At 46.8% G+C, this 24,000-nt stretch overlaps 1 protein-coding gene and 1 long non-coding RNA gene across 2 annotated transcripts in view; one reads left to right on the top strand and one right to left on the bottom strand.

Annotated features, from left to right (window-relative positions):
* Positions 1–2,152: 2,152 nt before the first annotated feature.
* LOC139051514 (uncharacterized) overlaps positions 2,153–24,000 on the top strand; it is a 31,278-nt gene continuing 9,430 nt past the window's right edge. Inside the window, exons 1-2 of the long non-coding RNA XR_011509409.1 lie at positions 2,153–2,207; positions 8,412–8,585. This is a non-coding gene — a long non-coding RNA (uncharacterized lncRNA). The remainder of the gene's footprint in view (positions 2,208–8,411; positions 8,586–24,000) is intronic.
* LOC139051540 (uncharacterized) lies at positions 14,209–15,426 on the bottom strand. Its single transcript, XM_070528509.1, has one exon. The coding sequence runs from the start codon at positions 15,424–15,426 to the stop codon at positions 14,209–14,211; it is 1,218 nt and encodes a 405-aa protein (XP_070384610.1).

Raw genomic sequence — 24,000 nt, 5'->3', positions numbered from 1 at the left:
TTTGACCACTTGCTTCCGCATTCATGATCCTCAATGTACAGCTCGCTACACAAGTTGCCATATGTTTAGTGCATGCAATAAAGCTTTATGGCCATTTCCAATAGACTGCTTATTGTCACGTAGTTGTGACAGTGAAGCAAGCAGCAAAACTGGGAATGACGAAACTAACGTTTTATTGTGCGAACTTGTGCCCTCAAAAACAGGCTTGACTCTAAGAACGGTGGCAGCGGCGAACACAGGCGGCGTTCGTCGAAAATTTGTTCAGCGGGTCAATCACGTCGGCTTTTATACACCAGTCAGCGAATGTTCCAGAGTAATCGTTGGTGCCCGCGTGTCTTTCAGAAAGTTCTACACAGTTCGCGTCGTGCATAGATGAAATCAGACTACACAAGGTTCGTTGCACACAATTGCGGATAGAACCATCGATAACATTTGAGAAACTTCCGATACGTGCGGGCTCGTCCCGCGCTTAGCGATAACTTTGGTGAGGCAGTGAAAAGCGGTCACCCGAAAACGACAAGCAAGTACACGTGTCATTATTAGGAACGCTCAGTAGCGAGTGTTGATACATAATCGGAATAAAATCTCCGGCCAAAACATAGTTGGCAAGGTGTGGTCTATTTATCTGGCATAGCGGGTGCCCCCTATTCTAGCCAAGTTGTGGTCATTGAGAATAAAATATTTAAAAAAGAAAACACGGTGCAAGATATACTGTTATACCAAGACAACAGGTCAGATCTCCGACAGCTGAGCACCATAGGTCTTAAAATCGGATCCGTATTTTTTTTAGTCTTGTTCTTCGTTGAAGAGCTTCGCTAAATTTATGTTAGCTGGGACACCCTGCATCAACAGTAGTCGAAAAAATGTTTAAGACTAAAGACTACTCGGTGCTTCAAATAACCTGGACCAAGTGTTAAGACAAGAAACATAGGCGCTACGCGTGTTGAATTGGCGCAGTATTGTTCCGAGCCATATGAAACATGTCGTGATAATATTTTCAACTCCGCCGAGCCGGGTAAATAACAAAGATTACGTAATGAACCTTTTTATTGTTACTCAAAATAAAAAGGAACACCACGTCACATGCTCGCTTCCGCGTCGCGGTTGTACTGCTCCCAATCGTTCCGCGCACAAACGAACATTGCATTTCGCCGAGTGTGCTCCCGCTGAGTCCGCTTATCGCTATCATGAACCGCCTCGAGGGAAGCGCATCGCTGGCGTACATCACACAACCGACGCCTTCGTCACTTTCCTGTCGCCTTTTAAGCGGCAGAAACGACCTGCAGAAGGCCACGTTCATTTGTGGGCTGAGACTTTGGGAGCGCTGCAATCACAGTGCGCAAGTGGGTCTGTCACGCCGTAATTTTAACGCGACGGCGTTAAGGAGCTCGTGTCGCGGAAAAGCCCGTGTCGTCGGTGTTAGCGTTGGCGGCTTTGGCCGTGAACGAAAAATTAAAAAAACCGGGACAAAAGCGCCTCTATTGAATGCGGTGTTGCCTTAGAAACGTGCCGTAGAAAGTTATACTGCGGTGTATATCGGTATTTATGAGCATGTAAATGACAGAAGCCGCAGTTACACCAGTAGTGAAGTTCGTTTACGCTACATTTCTTCTGTGCTCGGCGCACACGCAGAGCCATCTTGCGGCAAACACAGAAGACCCCCTCCTCGCAATGTACGGCGTTGCTCCGACAAGCGGCGCGCCACTCGCCCCATGATAACGTCCGCCTTCATGGCGCGTCGCGGCCAGGCTGTCCGTGCTGATCACGGCGTTTGGGCGCTTCGATAACGCTATCGCGTTCCACTCTTGAAGGCGAAGCTTAAGCGTCCTCCAATTTTTTTTATTTCGTGCGGCATGCGCAGTTAGCTGAAAATCACTAATATTGGGCACGGTGGACCACACGGAAAACTGCCTCTAAGCATGCCTCCACTTCTGCTTATCCATGTTCTGCTGCTTGGCTTCGCCGATGAAAACGACACGTGCTACAAACACACCCGCTTGCCAGTATCAGGTGATACAACTATCACCGATCCCCCTGACCATGATAAAGCAAGGCTCAGCCGTCACCCTGCCGGCCACTTCGGTTCGGGAGTGACGTCATCCTCAACAACTTGTATAGGAGCAGATCCCCAGTGCTTCGAATTCACTGGGCACGGCGGACCACACGGAAAACTGGCTCTAAGCATGCCTGCCCTTCTGCTTATCCAGGTAAGTTGCTACTCCTCATGCAGAAGCAATAACCGTATGTTGCTGGGCCTGCCGTGCCCACAGAGTTTGATGTGTATTGCATATGAATGCTTAATTGTGTGCAAACTGCTCTTGTGCGGTGATGTAGAAAGCAACGCTGGCCCCCCTGTTCAGGAAATGCTCGATAAAATCGTGGAATTCCAAACCATCATACAGCAGGAAATTTGGGAACTGAAAGCTTTCCAAAGTAAGCTAGATATATCTCTCAGCTCCTTAGCAACTAGACTAGATCGCATAGAAGATCTGTTTGGTGACTTCAAGGCCGGTATTGAACTACTTGCTCCAATCGAACAGCATGTGAATTCGATAAAGCAGTCATTTTCCAAGCAACATCAAAAGCTCACTGACCTGGAGGATCACAGTCGTCGCTGGAATTTGATTATACATGGCATAATGGAAGATACCTCTGAAACTGAAGAGGAACATAAAAATAAGGTGACTTCTGAGGTCTTTGAAAAGCACATTGGTGTCTCGACGTCATCCATTGCCCGTATTCATGGAATAGGAAAAGCAAATAACAACTCAAACCGACCTGTAATCGCCTTCTTCCAAGATTTTAATGAAAAAAAGGCCCTGTATGCAAAAGTTAGTAAACTTAATGGTTCGGATTTTTCCATACAAGATGATTATTCTAAGGAGACACTAAGAAAGCGAAAATTGCTTTGGGAATCTTGCAAAAACGAAAGGAAGGATGGAAAGAAGGCTTATCTCGCTCTTGACAAGCTCAAAATCGGCAACAGCATGTATGCTTGGAATGATTCAACTGAACAACGGATTAGCCTTTCTCCTCTCTCTTCTAGTAACTCTGATTGAAAGACCACCTTAGATAACCCAGCACTTCGTGACCATGTTATCTTAAACATAAATGCCCAAAGCATAGTGAGCAAGGCAAATGCCTTTGAGATCGCTCTGTTTTCACAGCCCTGATATAGTTGTTATAACTGAGACTTGGCTTCACTGTGATATCACTAGTGATTGCATCTTTCCTCCACCATACACTGTATTTAGTCGTTAGAGGGGGTCACGAGGAGGTGACGTAGCCATTTTATTAAAACCGAATGTTTCCGCTATAATTCTAAATTCACCAGAAAACCATGAAAGCCTTGCCCTGCAAATCACGTATCTTGGCTACATTTTCATCTTATGTGCACTGTATAAGCCCCCTTATTCAGACCTGGACTATCTGCATAAGCTACAGGATTTTTTGTTCAACTACAAAAATAAAAATTTGTTACTTGCAGGGGATTTCTATCTGTCAGCCATAAACTGGTTTAACGAAAACCTTGGATGTTCTGAAAATGCTGACGCTATCTATTATATAATGTTGTCCTACAACCTTCAGCAAACAGTCACCGACCCAAATAGAATACATGGTTCTACTGAGTCAATCTTAGATTTAGTATTCATAAAACGCTCTATTTGTGATTACTCAGTATCTGCTCATGACAGGATATCTGATCACAAGTTAGTAGTCGTATCTTTACCTGTAGTCCACGGACGTATAGAAAGAGCAAAGCATAAGAACGTTAAACATTATTCAAAAGCACTGGATTAATCCACCCTTGGTTACTTGGAATTGGCTTATGAAAGCTTTGACGGAACCAGTGTCACACAGTTATAGAGCACGTTCAAGGAACTCTGTAAATATTGTATCAATAACTTCATACCCGATAAGAAGAAGCGCTTAAACAATAAGGCAAATCCCTGGATCAATGGGCACATTATTCACCTAAAACGAAGGCTTAAACGGCTGAAAAAATCTAACAAACGGCAGTTCTATTCAGTTAGCTATTTGAGCAGGAGAGCTTTCTTCAAGCATTAAATCAGCAAAAAAACCTTACTTTACAGAGAGTCTTCCACAATTTATACGAAATGATCCCCATAAATTTCGGGATCACCTTCGAATTTCCCACAAGCAAATAAATCAAATGACTGTGCATAACGACGTGATTACGTGTCTTCAATCAATTGCTACACATTTCAATGCCTACTTTCATTCTGTATTTTCTGAAGAAAGTGCCAATACCCGCCGTGGTTGCTCAGTGGCTATGGTGTTGGGCTGCTGAGCACGAGGTCGCGGGATCGAATCCCGGCCACGGCGGCCGCATTTCGATGGGGGCGAAATGCGAAAACACCCGTGTGCTTAGATTTAGGTGCACGTTAAAGAACCCCAGGTGGTCAAAATTTCCGGAGTCCTCCACTACGGCGTGCCTCATAATCAGAAAGTGGTTTTGGCACGTAAAACCCCAAATATTATTAATATTATTAAGAAAGTGCCAATGATCATGTGTTTGACCTACCACCAGAAGGATCAATCACTTTAGCCTACGACGGGGTTGTTGAATCCCTACTGGTTCTACCCTGCGTGGTTCAGATGACATACCAAAGGCCTTCTTACGCCGTTATGCTGAATCATTAGCTCATTTCTTAACAAAAATTTTGTTTATATACTGTGTGGGATGCGCAACCCTCGCGCCTCCCCTGATGTTTTTCCCGCATAGCGCGTCTCCTGTAATCCCGCTTCGCCGCGTGGCCTGCGTGACGTCCGCGCGGTCGATGTGGTTGAACCGCAGTCCGAGAGATGGCGCTAGTGTTGCGCTGCTGCGGGGTTACTTGGGTGCGGCAGAGACAAGGCGCTCTCTCTTTGGGTTCGAGACAGCAAGCGGGACGGACGTGCCGTGCCGCACGTGCAGTGACCCTCTTTCCCGGCGGGTCGGCAAACAGCGCGGACATTCCGCGCGCGCGGCGACCGATGCTTCTGCGAGACCGCCCCGCGTGGCCGCCTTCGAACGCGCCACGATTCGCGTGACCATACACGCGAACGACCAGGCGTTGGGATCCAGCATGGGGCGAACATATTCGCTCGCTTCCGGTCGCGGTGGGTCGAACTTCTAGATTTGTCGCGCGCCCATCGGCATGTTTTGTGGATAGCAACTCGGCTAGCAGGCATTGATCGATGAAAGGTGCAATAAATGTCCTTGTGATTGTTTGCACTACTGTGTGTTGTCGTTCCTTTGTCCCAAGAGCACACGGAGGAGAACCCCACACCTCACCGTCTTTTTCATTGCCCCGCGACTGGCTAACAGCCACAGTTGTGCCTGTGCATAAAAAAGGGGACCGCGCGTGTTTAAGCAATCACCGTCCGATTTCTTTGACGTGTACCTGCTGCCAACTTATCGAACACATTATCGCTAACCACATACTTGAAATATTAAACTCTAAAGGAGGCTTGTCTCCATTTCAATGCGGCTTGAGGAAAGGTTTTTCAACTGTCACCTAGTTGGTTACTCCTATCCATAACTTTAGTTCCGTATTAGATAAATCTCGACAGCTGGACATAATTTTTTTAGACCTCAGCAAAGCGTTTGATAACGTTCCCCATAATAAACTTCTTGAAAAACTGAAATTAACAGGCGTGCCCTTGACCTTAGTAAACTGGATTGCTTCCTACCTACAAAATCGAACACAGTTTGTGGATATTGGTGGCATCTCTTCCACGTTACTTCCAGTGACATCTAGCGTGCCCCAAGAAAGTGTACAAGGTCCACTGTTATTTTTGGTTTATATAAACGACATTGTGTGTTCCATTGATAGAAATGCTAAAATTGCTTTATTTGCCGGTGACCGCATGCTGTACACCCCAATAAGTTCTGTGTCTCACCAAATATTACTGAATGATGCTTTCCGCAAAATTGTGGTCTGGTGTGACAGATCAGGAATGGTCTTCAATTCTGATAAGACTGTGCTTTTGCGCATGACAAGAAAAAACGTTATATCCACTTTAGTTACTCTGCTTACGGCACTACTATCTCGGAAGTCGAAAAATACACATATTTAGGCGTTTAAATAAATTCACAGCCTAACTGGAGCGACCATGTTGATTACGTCTGTTCATCTGCATTTAAAAACTTGGATTTTTTAAACGCAAGCTCAAAGGAGCACCCAGTCACGCTAAGCTATTAGCCTATAACACTATTATTCGGCCCAAACTTGAGTATGCGGCTATAGTGTAGAACCCGTACACCAAAAAAGATATAACAAAAATAAAAACGTGCAAAGAAGGGCTGTGCGCTTCATTTACAATAAATTCAAGAGAACTGATTCCCCATCTGCTTTAATTGCCTCCAACGAAATTAAACCTCTTCATATAAGACGGAAAATTGCTCCATTAACGTTTCTTCATTCACTCATCCAGGGAAAGTTTGAAATTTCTTCTTCACCTTAGGTTACACCTTCAACTACACAAAAAACCCGTCACCAACATACCCATGCCCTAACAAGATATTTTGTGAAAAAAACTTGTTTAAATACTCATTCTTTCCAAGCACAATAAACCATTGGAATGCACTGCCTGAACAGATTGCCTCAAGTGACAGTTTTTAAAGAAATCTTAGCAATGAATTTTGATGTGCGATTTATGTGCAATGTATTTCCTTTGACTTGTTTCGCACATTTGTGTCATGTGTGAAACCTTTTGTCTATGTAATAACTTTATGGCGTTTGTAAATATGCCGTGTTATGTGCGCTTCCTGCTTGGACCACATGGGGTCTGCAGTATTATGTAAATAAAAAAATTAAAAAATATTATACAGAAAGTTAGAAACTATTTAATCGGACGATTTGCAAAGCGGTTTCCAAATTTCTAATTGGAATGTTTTGCCTAAGTTGGTTGCTTCAGATGTTGGTTCATTATTGTTGACGAATTACCTAATTAAGCATATATATAATTAGGCATATATATATATATATATATATATATATATATATATATATATATATATATATATATATATATATGTGTGTGTGTATGTATATGTATATATATGTATACATTTAAAATGAAGAAAGAGAGCACGACGTACGTTAAATTAGCACAGTATGTTTCACTGACGTTTAGGCTAGTGGACCAGCCTTTGTCAAAGCGGAATGTACATGTCTTTGGGCTTCCTTATAAACCAGCGATACATATGATAAAGTGTTGCGCAATAATAACATAAATATAGCGATACCACTGGCGATAACAATACCACACGCGTGGTGCACAGTGCAGAAATGAATCGTTCGTTTACTCAATATTACAATGTAAACCACTTGAAGTCAGCAACACATAAAAAATGATAAAATAAAAAGAAACATGGAGATAATATGGCACCGCGCGACAGTAGATTCAGGGTGCAGGCCAAACGCACTGCTCAGTAGTCGTCATCGCGAGCAGGATGCATGATCAGGGCTTTTATTGGCATGTGTACGTTGGTATACAGTGTCGTCTGGAGACTATGACATTATGTAACAACGAATCGACGCAGCAGAGAAAAAAAAGGAAAGAATAATAGAGGGTTCTTGAAAGAAAGCTGCGTCTCATGGTATACGTAAGGCGTCACGGCTAATATGAAAGATGCTTAGTAGGCATGCTGGTTAGTGTACCTGTCAAAAGCGTGGCAGTTTGGGCGAGTTGGTATGTCATGACTTCTGTGGACTGTAACGCACCTCAGAAAGAGCGAAGGGGAAGGTGGAACGGGCAATGAAAAGGAATGGAGAACGGAATGAGTGCTCTCTTCTCCGTTCCCTTTCATTACCCCTTCCACCTTCCTTTTTGCTCTTCTTGAGCTGCGCTACGAGTTAAAAAAGTATTGTGCCTGTGCTTTCGTTGATGCCAGATGACACGGCGCTAAAATTTTAGATTAGGTAAGACTCGTGGACTTCGCGATCGTGATGGGAATGAAAGCCTGCTTCAATAATAGTGGCCCTGAGTTTTCGAAAGACTGCTGTGGTAACGGAATATGTGTTGATAATGGTAGTTTAGGAAGCGTATTAGGAAGCATGCCATCTGCGGTTATTAAAGCGTATTCGAATCGAGATTTCTCTTTGACCCATATACTGTTTTCTGCAGATTCTGCAGTCAAGCATGCATACAACATTCGAGGTATCCCAAATAAAAGTTTTAGTTGCATTGGAGAGCCTTTATGAGGTACCTTATCCATATTTAAACTTCTATGCGACAGTGGGATACTCAATGTGCGAGCCCCCTTCTTCTTGTTGGAAAGAAAGTGACGTAATTATTGTTCCTTAATTCATGCTGGAAGCTGTACTCAGAAGGGGCCCTGCCACACCTCATCTAGTACAGTGCATCGCAGCAGACACATGTAGCATAGATCACCATTTCAGGAATCCGCAGCAAGAGAGCGGAGTCATCGGTAATCAAAGATTACCCATTCATCTTTTCCGGAGTGCGACCGAGCCTTCCACACAGTGTGTGCTGGACACTACAGAGGCAGTGACCTATCCCGCAGTGTTCATCCAAGTAGATACGTCACCGAAACGCGGTGTTTCTATTCATGGGTAAGAATTTCTTGGACATTTATTCTTAGACGAGAAATCTAAATAGCACTGCTACATACGGCAAAAGCGAGACGCACGGTAGCGCGGGTGTTCAAGCACTAGCGCGCGTATCGCTTCGCGAGACTCCGAGGTACAGCCGTACAAAAGTGGCACGAGAGGATGACGCTCCAACTAAACAATAAAAGAACACAAAGAAAACTACACTCTATTAGAATGCAGTGTAAGCTTCCTATATTTGACAGTGGACTTCGATGGTGCTTGCATAATTTTATTTTCGTATTTATAGGATCCTTCAGAAAGAACTACACAGTCTGTGCGCCGGAAGGAGCCTCACAAAATGGGGAATTTTACAATTTCAAGGAGTATGGCAGTGCCACGAATAACAATCCTCCAGGCGTCGTCAATGTTTCCGCTGGCACTGCAAGGGCCGATGAGCTCTAAGCGCATATGCTGTAAGCACACATGCCTTTAGCGATGGCTACAAGCTAGCTGATTACCCTACGGTTGTGCCATTCCAATCTTCTACCCAACACAATTTCTTTCAAATAGTCGTTTTTGGGGTGCAAACCCACAGTGAAACACTTATCCTTTGAATGCCCACACCCTCCGGGTAACACCAAATTAATCCCCCACCCCCACCCCCGTAGCTTAAAATTCCTCCTTTCATGCTACGTGAATCACCTCAGATCCACAGAAGCAGCGATGACTTATCCAACAGACACGTGGAATAGCGTGAGCCAATGGGGCAGGGAACTAGTGGTTTCACCCTAAGAGGAAGATGCCCCACGGAGAGAAACATAAATGTTTCTCCCTGTACGGGAATGTCGTTACATCTGCAATAAATTCTGCTAACTGAAGTACGCCGAAAAAGACATTTATATCAATTTTATGTTAAGCTCGTAAACGCATTGATGTTGCTCGAGCAGACAAATTCTGGCCAATCACTGGATTGATTTTGTTTTCTGCCGCTACCACTGTTAACTGCTCGGAACCATAACCTAGAATCAGAAAACATTATCGCCATGATGTCGCAAAAAAACATGTTCTTCCTCGAACCTACCAGGAACACACAGTCGTGTCAACGACATCAACACCTGGTAAACTCATCGACATCCTTAAGTTTGTAATCATGAAACAGCGTTTAATGCTATACCTTACTTGAATAAGGTTTCAAAGGCTACAAGCGAATATAATAAAGTCACATTTATACACGCCGACATGCCAGGAAAAAAGAATGTCAAAAAACTGCAAAAGGCTAAGAAAAAATATTTAAGAACAGCGCATTCGTCGGCCGCCTACTGAGGTGAATTTGAGGGGCTTTTCTTTGCAAATAACTTCCACAGCGCGTTCCTGGCTTGTCTGATCTCGTTGCCTTTCTGGGTGCACATCGAACATGTATTCAGGCAAAATGAAAACGAAAAAGCAATGCCTGCGTTATGTGTCGCGGTTGCTTTTTTACTTGCAGAAAGTGTAATTTCTAAAATTGCAATGATCAAATTGTTATTTCCCTTCTGCTTATAGACCATAATTAAGCGCGCAATTCATCGCCAAACACAAACTGTGGATAGGTGCCACAAAAACTCAGGTCAACCACGACAACAAGAATCGCCGAACAAGAAGAGTGGTTCTGAGTTTCGAAGAAGCGGGTTTCATCATCTATATTTGAGGTGGATAAAGCTAGCTCCCGAGAACTAACTACATTCAAGTTTCTTTAGAAGACAGATCAAACATTGACTGCGTTGTCTCATTAAAATGCGAATGCTGCAGAGTCTACCCGTCACAACAATACCGATGGCGACGCCGATGATAAAAATCCTGTACAAAAATAAGCTTTAATATCTGAGGCTTACTGTAGAAACAACATGTAAGAACCGAAGAAGGCATGTACAAGGCTTCATCAACATCTCGGCAGTAGCAAAAGTAAGAGACAACGTATGCTCTTATTTGTGCTTTCCTTCTCTGACAATTTTAGGTGGCAAGGATGAAGATGTAAAGAAAAAAAACGAGAAGCACGAACGCAAAATAAGTGCAACGCCGGCGGGACTTGAACCCGCAATCTTCGGTTTAGAATACCGATGCCTTGTCCATTGGGCTACTTTTTTTTTCTTTATTGGATGGAATTATCGGTACTGTCAGACCAGCGCAGTTACATTACATATGCACATACAAGAGAAACAAATTCACAGATAGTATACAGTCCAATGTCAGTTCAAAATTCTGGCAAACAAACACAAGCGTCCAGACGTGAAATCCATTCAGGGACGGGATCATATGTAGCCACCACACTTCGGACTTGAGCAGTCTCTTCACGGAAGATAGACCTTGTCGAGCGAGGTGGCTCGGCATGTCTGTCGATCATTCGACTTCTCCATAATGAATAAAGTCCTAATAACATAAACAAATCATATGGTGTATTACTGTCTGTATTTTTGAAAGGAAGGAACCGGATACCATAACATGTGAGAGGAAAGTCTTTTTTGATAGTTCTTTGTAAAATGTCCCAAAAAAGAAATGCGTCACGACAAAGTATAAAGCAATGTTCTATTGTCTCGTGTTGATTGCAAAGCCTACAATTTGTATTCCAGGGTACACACAGTCCTTTTTCCTGAAGCCACGTTTTAACTGGCAGTGTGGAAGTGTGCAGCTTGAAGAAAAACGTTTTCGCTGCTGGCGCAATGCACATTCTACGGACACGGCAAAGAACATCTTGACCAAATAGAGACAGATACGGCTTTCGGTACAGAGGTGCAGGGAAAAGGTTATCTATAAGTGCTACATTTAGCGACGTGCGATTAACGGTAAACAAATATTCAAGGTTGAATCTGGTTTTTAAAAATGAAATAGTGTCGACAAGTTCCTTTAAGAAGCCCCATGACGGTAGTTCTTGAGCAACGTTTGTCGTGACAAAAAGAAAAGGGAGGTGTGACGCAAGACGTGCTCGATTAACTGCGAGAAGGAATGGATGACGGACATTTTTAAGGTAAAATAAGCGCAGGACCAATTGTCGCACAAATAAATGGACAAGACCCAGGCCTCCCTTTTCAGGCGGGAGAAAAAGGTTGTCCCTTCTCATGGCTTCCAATGATGAATGCCAAATAAAACATGCAAATATTCTATGGAATGCCTGGACATGGACACGTGAGCAGTGCAAGACCTGCAGAACATAAAGAAGCCTAGTAGCGAGAAATGTATTGCATGCCTTAGCTCTCGCAAAAATGGAGAGATCACGTCCTTGCCAGGTTGTCACCTTTCGACGGATAGTGGTTATCGTGGACGTCCAATGAGGTCCACTCTTACGGAAGTTATCGAGAGGTACTCCAAGATATCGCAACGGAGACTGATTCCAATGAATATTCGCGAATACAGAGGGAGTGAGCGCCCACATGCCTAGCCAAAAGCCTCTACTTTTGTCAAAATTTACAGTAGCTCCTGCAGTCTCACAGAAACGCAGGGTCGCGTTTATTGCCTTGGTAATGCTTGGCTTATCGACGCAAAAGAAGGCAATGTCGTCTGCATAAGCTAGCACTTTAATTTCCTCATCGGCATACATGTATCCTTTAATGCTAGAGTCGCAAAGCACGCTTAAGCAAAGCGGTTCTAAGTATATGGCGAAGAGTAAAGGTGAGAGCGGACAACCTTGACGAACGGATGACTGTACTTGTATTATATCTGAGAGGGTACGGTTCACAATTAACTTTGTGGTGCAATGTTTATAACAAAGTGTTACACCATTGTATAATACATCCCCTAATTGAAGATGTCGCAGTAGTTGGAACAAAAATTCGTGTTGAACCTTATCAAAGGCTTTGGCGAGGTGAATCTGGAGAAGAGCTACTTGATCCGTACTACCCTCTATGCATTCAAGGACTGAACGTGCGATATGAACATTTGTCTGTATAGAGCGGCCTCGAATTCCGCATGTTTGATGGTTACCTACTAATTTAGTAATGACTGTCTGCAATCTATTTGTCAGTATTTTTGCAAATATTTTGTAATCCACGTTACATAACGATATCGGCCTATATCCGTTTACTGTCTTTATTGTTTCATCATCAGTGCTTTTTGGTATTAAGGTTGTGTGACCCTGATAGAAGGATGGAGGAAGCTCCCCATATTGATAGGCTTCTTCGAAAAGCTGCTCTAGAAAAGGACACAGGAATTTCTGAAATTTTATATAAAATTCAGCACTAAGGCCATCAGGACCAGGCGTCTTGTTCTTCTGCAGCGTTTCGACGGCAAAATTAATTTCTTCTCGAGTTATTGGCCCATCAACGCTGAGTCGATCACCTTCTTCTAAGTGTGGCATAAGGGAAATAAACTGATCAGCGGTTTGTTCGTATCCATTTTGAGGCTTAACTGCAGCGAAAAGATCTTTATAGTGAGCTTCAAATAGGCTTATTATTTGGGACGTGTCTGTGTATATAGACCCGCCAGACTCAATTTCTAATATTTGCTTGGAAAGCGCGTATCGCTTCTCATCACCGAGAGCCCTTTTTGTGGGCTGTTCCTCTGTGAAGCGAGTTGTGCGTGAACGCACCATTGCTCCTTTGTACACTTCCGTCTCATATTTCTGTATTTGTGCGCGAACTGTGTTTATTTCATCGCTATACAACCCTGGTTCCTGGCTTTCGAAAGCGTGCAGCTTGTGAAGCAGATCATGAAGGTAATGCTTTTCATCTTTTTTTCTTTGAGACAGCTCACATGAAATGGCAATCGCCTCACTTTTTACTCTATTTTTGAACATTTCCCATTGAGCGAACAGAGAAAGCTGTCGACATTGTGTTATTTCTAGCCATAATTCTTTCGCTTTGTTTACAAAACTTTCCTTTCGCAAAAGTTGTGTATCAAGTTTCCACAGTTCCCAGCTTGGAGCAAATCTGAGAAATTTTCGGGGACCCCATGAAACAGCTACTAAACAGTGGTCTGTAAAAAATACAGGCTTCACGGCGTAGTTGTGAATGTTAGACCAGAGATTTGTCGAAACATACACACGATCAAGTCGAGCATGGGAGACGCCTTGAAAGTGCGTGAACCGCACCCAAGATGGTGTGTAGGCGCCCACGTCTATTAGATTGTGATCTTCTGTTAACTGATGCAGGAAAGTAGCACTTGCATCATAACGATTAGTTAGGTATGAGTGGTCTCTGGAATGACAAACACAGTTGAAGTCTCCCAACAGTACCAAATCTCTGTCAGTATCTAGGAGCGGAGCAAGTGAGAGGAAGAAAGCCTTCCTGTCGCTCACTTTTGAGGGAGCATAAACGCAAATAAATCGCCAATTACGGGAATGAAAAGAGACGTCACAGCATATAAGGCGGCCTTCCCCATCAACATGCAGCGACAATGAAGAATGATTTAACTGCTTGCTGACTAACAAAAAGCATCCAGCGGAAGCACCACATGCTTGGCTAGTACACACCTCGTAATAAGATTGAAAAGTTTGCAGCACAAGGTTGACATCACCGGCAGACGATATCTTTGTCTCTTGCACTGCACCAACATCAACTTCATGCTGCCTAAGCACCTGTAGTAACTGCTGCTGACGCCTTATATGCCTCAGCCCACGTACGTTGAGTGTCGCTACACATAAGGGGAGGGTGAAGGCGGTAGCCATTTTGCTCACCTAAAGCTTTTGTGTTTCATCGCCCTTGGCCACAGGTAAATCTGTGGTCTTGCTCCCTTTGGGCTTCTTTGTGGCACTCTCCTTACTACGCTGATAAAACCGGCGCGGCACATTATCACTAGGAGAGGGAGTTCGCTGAGCACTAGCAGACACTTTCTCGGGCGCCTGTAGTGCACTTTCTGTTGCTTCGTCGGTGCATGGTGCCGGACGTTTCCTTGCCTGACTTATGTCCATCGCCTCTTCCTCTTCTGCCTTGTCATCAGGGGGCTTTTCTTTTAGGCTTGCTAGGCCAGGTGGGCAAACTGAGTCATCCTCGCCGGTAGCTTCGCTAGTATTACTGGAGCTGCTTTTACCGGTTGGCGTTGGCTTCAAGGACTCCTGGTCCTCGTCCCTAATGCCACCTGTAGTCTCTCCGGTGGCATCTACTACCTCTGTAGAATCCATGAGATGGTCCAGTTGTGGCTCGTCTGCGCTAGATTGCCCAGAACGAAGCTTATTGGCGTAGGTGGACACGCAGGCGTCCGCTGAGTGACCAAATCGGTGGCACTGTAGGCATCTCGGTGTTCTGCATTGTCGTCGAACGTGTCCCACGCGCTTGCAACGAAGGCACAGCGGAGGCCTACCGGGGATAAGTACGAGGCACTGGTGTCCATAAATGGACATAATGTGCGGTATTGAGGTTACGGTGATAGTATCCTTGAGCACCAAGGAAACCTCCCGGTTTGTTGTCACCCACTGTTCCATGCCAGTGCATCTCCAAACTTCTCTCTCCACCGACTTCACCTGACCATAGGCCTGGAACGCCTCTTCAACGCGTCGTGGTTCAAGGTGAGGTGGAAGCCATAGTAATTTAAGCTTGATGTTTTTAGTCTCCGGATCTATCACCATGCACTTCAGCCCTTTGACACGTAGCTCACCACAGGCGACGAGAGTCTGTTTTGCCGCACTACTAGCGCAAGTAACCATCCATACATGGCTCATTTGATACTGTCCGACACCAACAATATCTGAAGTATTCACTACCTCAAGCAGAGCGTCGCGGAAGTCGGGAGCACGGTATGGTCTGCCACTCAAGTCCGCATGAAGGAAAATAGAATTCAAAACATCGTTACCGGTTGGAAGACGCGGGAGGACAACTTTGTAGCTTGCATCTTCGTTCAAAAACGGGGTCGACGAACCTCGGCCTGGGGCCGATACGCTGTTTCCAGCAGAGAGCATTTTGGAGCACAGCCGTTCCGCACGGCTTCTTCTTCTTCCTCTTCCTCTTTCCTTTCCATTGGGCTACGGCGGCTCTCACGCTAGGAACGCAGGTATTAGTTGGCCAATTTTGGGCCGAGCGCACGCCACCCCTCGGCGCGACCGCGTGAACGCGCTCGTGCCGCTGCTGCCTCCTTCGTCGTCGTCGTCTTCTTCCGCAGCTGGTTCCAATGCCACTCGCCATGGCAGCGTTCCCATACTGCCCCTCGGTCTGCGAAGGCGCTGACGGCGCTGGCCCACTGTCAGTTTTTGAGGTGCTTTCGGTCTCAAATTCCTTGCCTCAGTATATCGCGAATCGAAAACACGTATGCAGTTGCGCTGAAAGTTCGCACTAGAGAATATCGTAATCGTCGTACAAAATTACATCTAAGTCGTTAGCCTCTAGTTGGTCTGCATTTTGCGTGTCCGCGTCCGTCACCAAAAATGTTGGCCGATCCCGGCGGTGGTGCAGTGCCAGGAGCAGTGCTTCGTGCCCCCTTAGGGCAGAATCTTTAATTAGTCAGCTAAGTGAAACAAACCGTGCATGCATTCTTTGGAATCAAGCACACAACATACCGAACAGCGCACGTTTCAAGAAAGAACAAGCACAAAACAATCATCCCAACCACTTAATTATTTATGAGGCGCTAATGACAACAATACCAAGTACGTAGCGCTCCCCGCATACGTTTCCCGGTAAAGATTACTGTTTCGCAAGCTGCCACGCAGACGGCAGCTTTCGACGTGTGGAGGGACGTCCCCAGCCTTTCGTATAAAAGAACCAGCCTACCAACTGATTTCAATGTTGTTGCAGCACTACTGAAGGCGCCGGCGTGCTGGAAAAAAAATCATTACTCCCGTTACCACCATCCCTTAAAACAAGAGTTTATGCTGTCTATAGTAATCTACAGACTTCTTATAGACGACTTTGCCTTTGTATAGAGTTGTTCTTTTGTTCATGCAAACTCTAGTTTGTCAATAGGCCAGGGTCGATAAGGTTTCTATTTCTTTTTGCTTGCCCCCTTTTTATTATTTGTTCAGACAATTATATTTATAGATACCGGTATCTTTTACAAGATTTTAACAGGGTGAGAACATACAAGTAGATTCATACAAATATTGACACGTGTACTTATCATTATCGGGCAACCACGTTTCGCCGCTTAACAACTGTAATCCAGATGTCACGTGGTAGTGACGGTGAAGAAAGAAGCAATACGGTGGAATACAAAACTGGCTTTTATTGGGCGAACCTGTGCCCACAAAAACAGGCTACACTTATAGCACAACGATAGCGGCGAACACGGTCGGCGATCATCGGAAAACTGATCAGCGGGTCAAGCGCGTCGGCTTTTATAGATCAGTCGTCCAATGTTCCAGATTAACTGATGGGACCCGCGTGTCTTCCACAAAGTTCTACACCATTCGTGTCACGCGATGAAATCTGATAACACAAGGTTCGGCGACAACAGACACGCCGATAGAAGCGATGACCTACGCCGCCGTCACACGCCGTACTGCAGAATGGCTTGGCTGAGCTCTGCTGTAAAAGCCGTTCCTCTGTCGGTGATGAGGACTTCTGGGGCACCATGTCGCAGCAGGATGTTCTCGACGAAAAATTTCGCCACTTCGGCTGCGCTGCCTTTTGGTAGAGCTTTAGTTTCAGCAAAGCGGGTGAGATAGTCCGTCGCCACGACGATCCACTTATTCCCGGATGTTGATATCGGAAACGGCCCCAACAAATCCATCCCAATCTGCTGGAATGGTCGGCGAGGAGGTTCGATCGGCTGTAGTAATCCTGCTGGCTTTGTCGGTGGTGTCTTGCGTCGTTGACAGTCTCCGCATGTCTTGACGTAACGGGCGACGTCGGCGGTCAGACGCGGCCAGTAATACCTTTCCTGTATCCTCGACAGCGTCCGGGAGAATCCGAGGTGCCCAGCGGTTGGATCGTCGTGTAGGGCGTGCAGTATTTCTGGACGCAGCGCTGACGGTACAACAAGAAGGTAGCTGGCGCGGACTGGTGAGAAGTTCTTCTTCACGAGCAGGTTGTTTTGTAGCGTGAATGACGACAACCCGCGCTTAAATGCCCTAGGGACAACGTCGGTGTTCCCTTCCAAATACTCGACGAGACCTTTTAGCTCCGGGTCTGCTCGTTGCTGTTTAGTGAAGTCTTCCGCGCTTATTATCCCAAGGAAGGCGTCGTCGTCCTCGTCGTCTTGCGGCGGGGGATCGATGGGGGCGCGCGACAAACAGTCGGCGTCGGAGTGTTTTCTTCCGGACTTGTATATTACCGTGACATCATATTCTTGTAGTCTGAGGCTCCACCGCGCCAGCCGTCCTGAAGGGTCCTTTAAGTTAGCTAGCCAACACAATGCATGATGGTCACTGACGACTTTGAATGGCCTGCCATAGAGGTAAGGGCGGAATTTAGCTATAGCCCAAATGATGGCGAGGCATTCCTTTTCAGTCGTAGAATAGTTGCTTTCCGCTTTTGACAGCGACCGGCTAGCATACGATATCACCCTTTCAAGTCCTTCTTTCCTCTGGACTAGGACGGCACCGAGGCCTAGGCTACTGGCGTCAGTGTGGATTTCGGTATCGGCGTCCTCGTCGAAGTGTGCAAGTACCGGCGGCGACTGCATGCGTCGTTTGAGTTCTTGAAATGCCTTGGCCTGCGGCGTTTCCCACTTGAACGCGACATCACATTTGGTTAGATGTGTTAGCGGCTCCGCGATGCGTGAGAAGTCCTTGACAAAGCGCCTATAGTAGGCACACATGCCAAGGAATCTGCGCACTGCCTTCTTGTCGGTTGGCTGCGGGAACATTGCGATGGCAGCTGTCTTCTGTGGGTCGGGGCGTACTCCTGATTTGCTGATCACGTGGCCTAGGAACAAAAGCTCATCGTAAGCGAAGCGGCACTTTTCCGGCTTCAGAGTGAGCCCTGATGACTTGATCACTTCTAACACTGTCGCAAGCCGCCTAAGGTGATCGTCGAAATTTCCGGCGAAGACAACGACGTCATCCAGGTAAACAAGGCACGTCTGCCACTTCAGTCCGGCTAACACCGTGTCCATGACGCGCTGAAACGTTGCAGGCGCCGAGCACAGTCCGAATGGCATGACCTTGAACTCGTAGAGGCCGTCTGGCGTGATGAAGGCAGTCTTTTCGCGATCTCTCTCGTCGACTTCTATTTGCCAGTAGCCAGACTTGAGGTCCATCGATGAGAAGTATTTAGCGTTGCAGAGCCGATCCAATGCGTCGTCTATCCGTGGAAGGGGCTACACATCCTTCTTCGTGATCTTGTTCAGTCAACGATAGTCGACGCAGAAGCGTAGGGTTCCGTCCTTTTTCTTTACCAGGACTACAGGAGAGGCCCACGGGCTTTTCGACGCCTGGATGATGTCGTCGCGCAGCATTTCGTCTACTTGTTGCCTAATAGCTTCACGTTCTCGCGTCGAAACTCGGTAAGGGCTCTGGCGGAGTGGTCGAGCGCTCTCTTCGGTTATTATGCGATGCTTTGCAACTGGTGTTTGTCGAATCCTCGATGACGTCGAAAAGCAGTCTTTGTATCGTCGGAGAAGACTTCTGATCTCTTGCTGCTTACTCATAGGAAGACTTGGATTCACGTCGAAGTCTGGTTCGGGGACAATGCTCATCGGGGTAGATGCCGCTGAATCCGAGAGGACAAAGGCATTGCTGGTTTCCACAATTTCCTCGATGTATGCGATTGTCGTGCCCTTGTTGATGTGCTTGAACTCTTGGCTGAAGTTGCTGAGCATAACTTCCACCTGCCCTCCGTGGAGTCGAGCGCTCCCTCTTGCGCCGCAAATTTCACGGTCGAGCAGTAGATGTTGGTCGCCCTCGATGACGCCTTCTATGTCAGCGGGTGTTTCAGTGCCGACGGAAATAATAATGCTGGCGCGCGGCGGGATGCTCACTTGATCTTCGAGCACACTCAAGGCGTGGTGACTACGACAGCTCTCCGGCGGTATCGCTTGATCTTGTGACAGCGTTATCGACTTCGACTTCAGGTCGATGACTGCGTCATGTTGACTCAGGAAGTCCGTGCCGAGAATGACGTCTCGTGAACACTGTTGGAGGACAACGAAGGTGGCAGGGTAAGTCCGGTCATGAACGGTAATTCTTGCCGTGCAGATCCCAGTCGGCGTAATCAGGTGTCCTCCAGCGGTGCGTATTTGAGGGCCTTCCCATGCAGTCTTAACTTTCCTCAACTGGGCGGCGATGGATCCACTCATGACGGAGTAATCGAATCCTGTGTCTACTAAGGCGGTGACTGCGTGGCCGTCGAGTAGCACGTCGAGGTCGGTGGTTCTTTGTCTGGCGTTACAGTTAGGTCTCGGCGTCGGATCACGGCTGCGTCGTGTTGAACTGAAACTGGAACGTCGCGTCGTCAAGTCGTCTTTCGTCGGTGTAGTCTTGGTTTGCTGACTTCGTCGGGACTGCGGCGTGTCTTCATTAGGTCGTCGAGATAGTTTCTTCGTCGTTTTCGTCGGCGGCGGAGGATCTTCGTCAGTTCGACGAACAGCAACCGCACCTCCATCGGTTGCTGCTTTTAGTTTTCCGGATATGGGCTTGCTGACAGGCCCCGGGCTGGGCCAGTGTATGGTCGGCGCTGCGGCGACAGGTAGCGGCCTGGTGACGGCGAACGGGACGGCCGTCGAGGGCTCCACTGAGTAGCGGCGAGGTAATCGGCGATGTCACGTGGGCGCTCGCCAAGCTGTGGACGCAGCGCATTCACGGAGAACCCTCGCAGTCCCATCTCCCGGTAGGGACATCGTCGGTACACATGACCCGCTTCTCCGCAGTGGCAGCAGAGCGCGCGGTGGTCAGGAGCGCGCCAAATGTCCGTCTTCCTCGCGTAGGTGCGCTGGGCGACGGGTGGCCGTGCTGGCGGTGGCGGCGGCGGACGACGGAACTGCGGCGTGACAGGGCCCTGGCGCGGTCGCGGAGGGGGTCCTTGACGGCGTGCGACGGCGGCGTAGGTCATCGCTTCTGGCTGGGGTTGCGGTAACTGAGGTTGCACCTCCGGAACTCCAAGCGACCGCTGAACCTCATCTTTGACGATGTCAGCGATCGAGGCCACTTGAGGCTGCGACGACGGCAGGACCTTGCGCAGTTCTTCGCGCACAATGGCCCTGATGGTCTCCTGAAGGTCGTCCGAACCTAGTCCTTGGATGGCATACTGCGGCGTGTGCCCCTGGCGGTTGTATTGCCGGGTGCGTCTCTCCAGAGTTTTCTCTATCGTCGATGCCTCTGCAGAAAACTCAGCCACAGTCTTCGGTGGGTTACGAATAAGTCCGGCGAAAAGGACTTGCTTGACGCCGCACATCAGGAAGCGAACTTTTTTCTCCTCCGACATTTCCGGGTCGGCGTGCCGGAAAAGACGGGCCATCTCCTCCGTGAAGATTGCGATCGTCTCGTTTGGCAGCTGCACTCTGGTTTCTAGTAGAACTTGGGCTCGCTCTTTTCGCACGACGCTTATAAACGTGTGCAAGAAGCCGCTTCGGAAAAGGTCCCACGTCGTTAAGGTGGCTTCCCGATTCTCGAACCACGTCCTGGCGGCGTCTTCCAATGCGAAATAGACATGCCGCAGCTTGTCGTCGCTGTCCCAACTGTTAAACTTAGCGACCCTCTCATACGTTTCGAGCCAGGTTTCCGGATCCTCGAATGTTGATCCGTGGAACGTCGGAGGTTCCCTGGGCTGCTGCAGCACGATGGGGGACGCTGGGGCTGCCATTGGGGTTGCCTTGTCCACAATCTTCTTGGTCTTCTCAGGTAGAAGTCCGTGCTCCTGGGGCAGCTGTTGAAGACGGCGGCTTGCTCGATGCTCCGGGACTACGTTGGTGTTCTCTTTGTGCGCCGGGCTTGGATCACGGCTTGTCGGGGGCGTCCGGTACATGAACGAAAAACACCTCCACCAGATGTCACGTGGTAGTGACGGTGAAGAAAGAAGCAATACGGTGAAATACAAAACTGGCTTTTATTGGGCGAACCTGTGTCCACAAAAAGAGGCTACACTTATAGCGCAACGATAGCGGCGAACACGGTCGGCGATCATCGGAAAACTGATCAGCGGGTCAAGCGCGTCGGCTTTTATAGATCAGTCGTCGAATGTTCCAGATTAACTGATGGGACCCGCGTGTCTTCCACAAAGTTCTACACCATTCGTGTCACGCGATGAAATCTGATAACACAAGGTTCGGCGACAACAGACACGCCGATAGAAGCGTCGATAACTTTCCAGAAACGTCGGATACATGCAGGCGCGTCCCTCGCTCTGCGATTACAGTTGTTCAGCGGCGAAACGTGGTTGCCCGATAAAGATAAGTACACGTGTCAATATACAGTTCAAGCAATCATGCCGATGCTTGAATTCAACACTCATAAAGGACAGATTGCATTAAAAAAGAAGCATGGAAACTATGTGCGATGGAGCCAAGATTGATTGTGCGCCTGAAAACTGCATTAAGAATTTAGTCGACTTCATCAGGAAGTTCATTCCAATCAACTGTTGTTCTTGTCAGATAAGAGCGTTTGAAGCAGTTGCTATGCGGTGTTAACGGTTTCCTTGGGTGTTTATGAGGAGTATCATAACCAGTTAAGGGTGTTAAGTTGTGCGAGGTATCAGTATAATAGTGGCCATTCATTAGCTGAAAAAAAGAATTTTAATCGGGAAGCACGATTTTGTTCTCTAATCGAAGAGAAGCCACAGTGATTAAGAAGATCTGTTATAGAAATTTGAGCCCTTCACACCCTCCGCATAACCCCCCCCCCTAAATCGGTAAATTAATCGGTAAACTTTTTTTAATAATTGTTAATTTTCTACGTTTATTTTTCTGTGGGGATCCCAAATGATCGATGCATATTCTAAAGTAGAACGAACTATTGTATTTGATGTCAGGAGGCGGACAGCTGGTGCCAAGTATTTTAACCACGTTCTGAGGATGAGCAATTCGCGAAGACAATTAGTCATTACCGTTTCAGTGTGTTTTGAGCTGGAAGGATTGCGAAATATTTGTATGGCCGATGTATTTATAGTGAGATACTTCAGAGTTATAAGTGTTCCGGGCAAAAGATGGGAAGAGAATGGGCTTTTCCTTTAGTGTTATTCTCATACAGGCGGTGTTTTCATAGTTAACAGACATTTGCCATTGATGCCGCTAGCCAACTATTTTCCAAAGTTGCTATTTAGCACGATTTGTTCTTCAGATGAGGCAATTTCAGCATATAGTATACAGTCATCCGCGTAAAGCTTAATTTTGACAGATACATTACTGCCAGTGTCAGGTATATAAAGGAAGAATAACAGAGGACCCAGCACGAATCTTTGGGGAACGCCACAAGCAGCAAGCAATGTGTCGCAGTTATCCTAACTTATTGGGAGCTGTTGGTTAGGTATGCTTCTATCTATTTCAATAGCTTATTATTTGTGAGTAACAAACTTAATTTGCAATTTTTGTTAGCTCTTGGTTACTTTGTCGAATGCTTTACTGAAATTCATGAATATAGCTTCACTTTGTTTTGTATTATTTATTGTGTTGCAAAATCGTGAACCGATTCTAGGCCGCCGCAACATCTTTGAGGCCATGTTCAGCCAATACGGCCACTTTTAAGCCTAAACGCCGAGAATGTGAGTATGGCTTTCGGAAACGGTGCCAACTCATCACGAATAAATTGCTGTCGAAGCTTCTGGACACACATTTAAACCAAATACAAGCCTTAGTTTGAAAGTTACGCGACACATTGGACCACGATGACTTGAAATGTTCGAGGTGGACGGCCGCCACTTCGGGCGGTGCCGCCATCTTTATTATTCTGGCGCGGTCGTCTCCTCACTCCGTCCGTCGTCTAGATGCGCTTCACAGCCGGACGGGTGGCGGAATTAGCGTCCGCGGAACGGATTGTCGCGGAGTTGTCCGTCATGTGGATCCACCATAAAAGACATCCATTATTAGCCGCGTACGCTTCTTAATAGCCGTACGCTTCTTCATTCCCGTAAGATCGTTGGTGGAGGTACTGCGTAATCACTTGCGCAATACGGAGCTCCACAGAGAATCTAACCTGGCCGCCATGTCATCCGAAGGAGAGACTTCAACCACGGCCCCGTCGTCGCCTCTGACAGTCATCCTGGCCCAGTCTCGCGACACTGGCATGTTTTTCTCGATTGACAACGTTGACGTCGACGACTGGTTGCAGAATTACGAACGAGTGAGTACAAACAACAGGTGGGATAACATGCTTATGCTGGCTAATATATTCTACCTAAAGAAAACAGCACAAGTCTGGTTCGAGGCACACGAAGAAGAGATTACACGTTGGGAATAGTGCAAACAGAAGCTAAGAAATTTGTTCGGCCAGCCCGTCGGCCGCCAACCTGCTGCTAAAAAGGACCTTTGGACCCGTCCACAGACATCCACTGAATCTTACGCAGTGCGCTTCTAGGACATCCTGGCTCTTTACCGCAAGGTGGATAATAATATAGCAGAGGAAGACAAAGTTAACCACGTTTTAAAAGGCATCGCCGACGATGCGTTT

Source organism: Dermacentor albipictus, unplaced genomic scaffold (assembly GCF_038994185.2).
Source record: "Dermacentor albipictus isolate Rhodes 1998 colony unplaced genomic scaffold, USDA_Dalb.pri_finalv2 scaffold_12, whole genome shotgun sequence".
In the NCBI taxonomy this organism is placed as follows: Eukaryota; Metazoa; Arthropoda; class Arachnida; order Ixodida; family Ixodidae; genus Dermacentor; species Dermacentor albipictus.
This window is presented reverse-complemented; position numbering and strand designations above follow the sequence as displayed.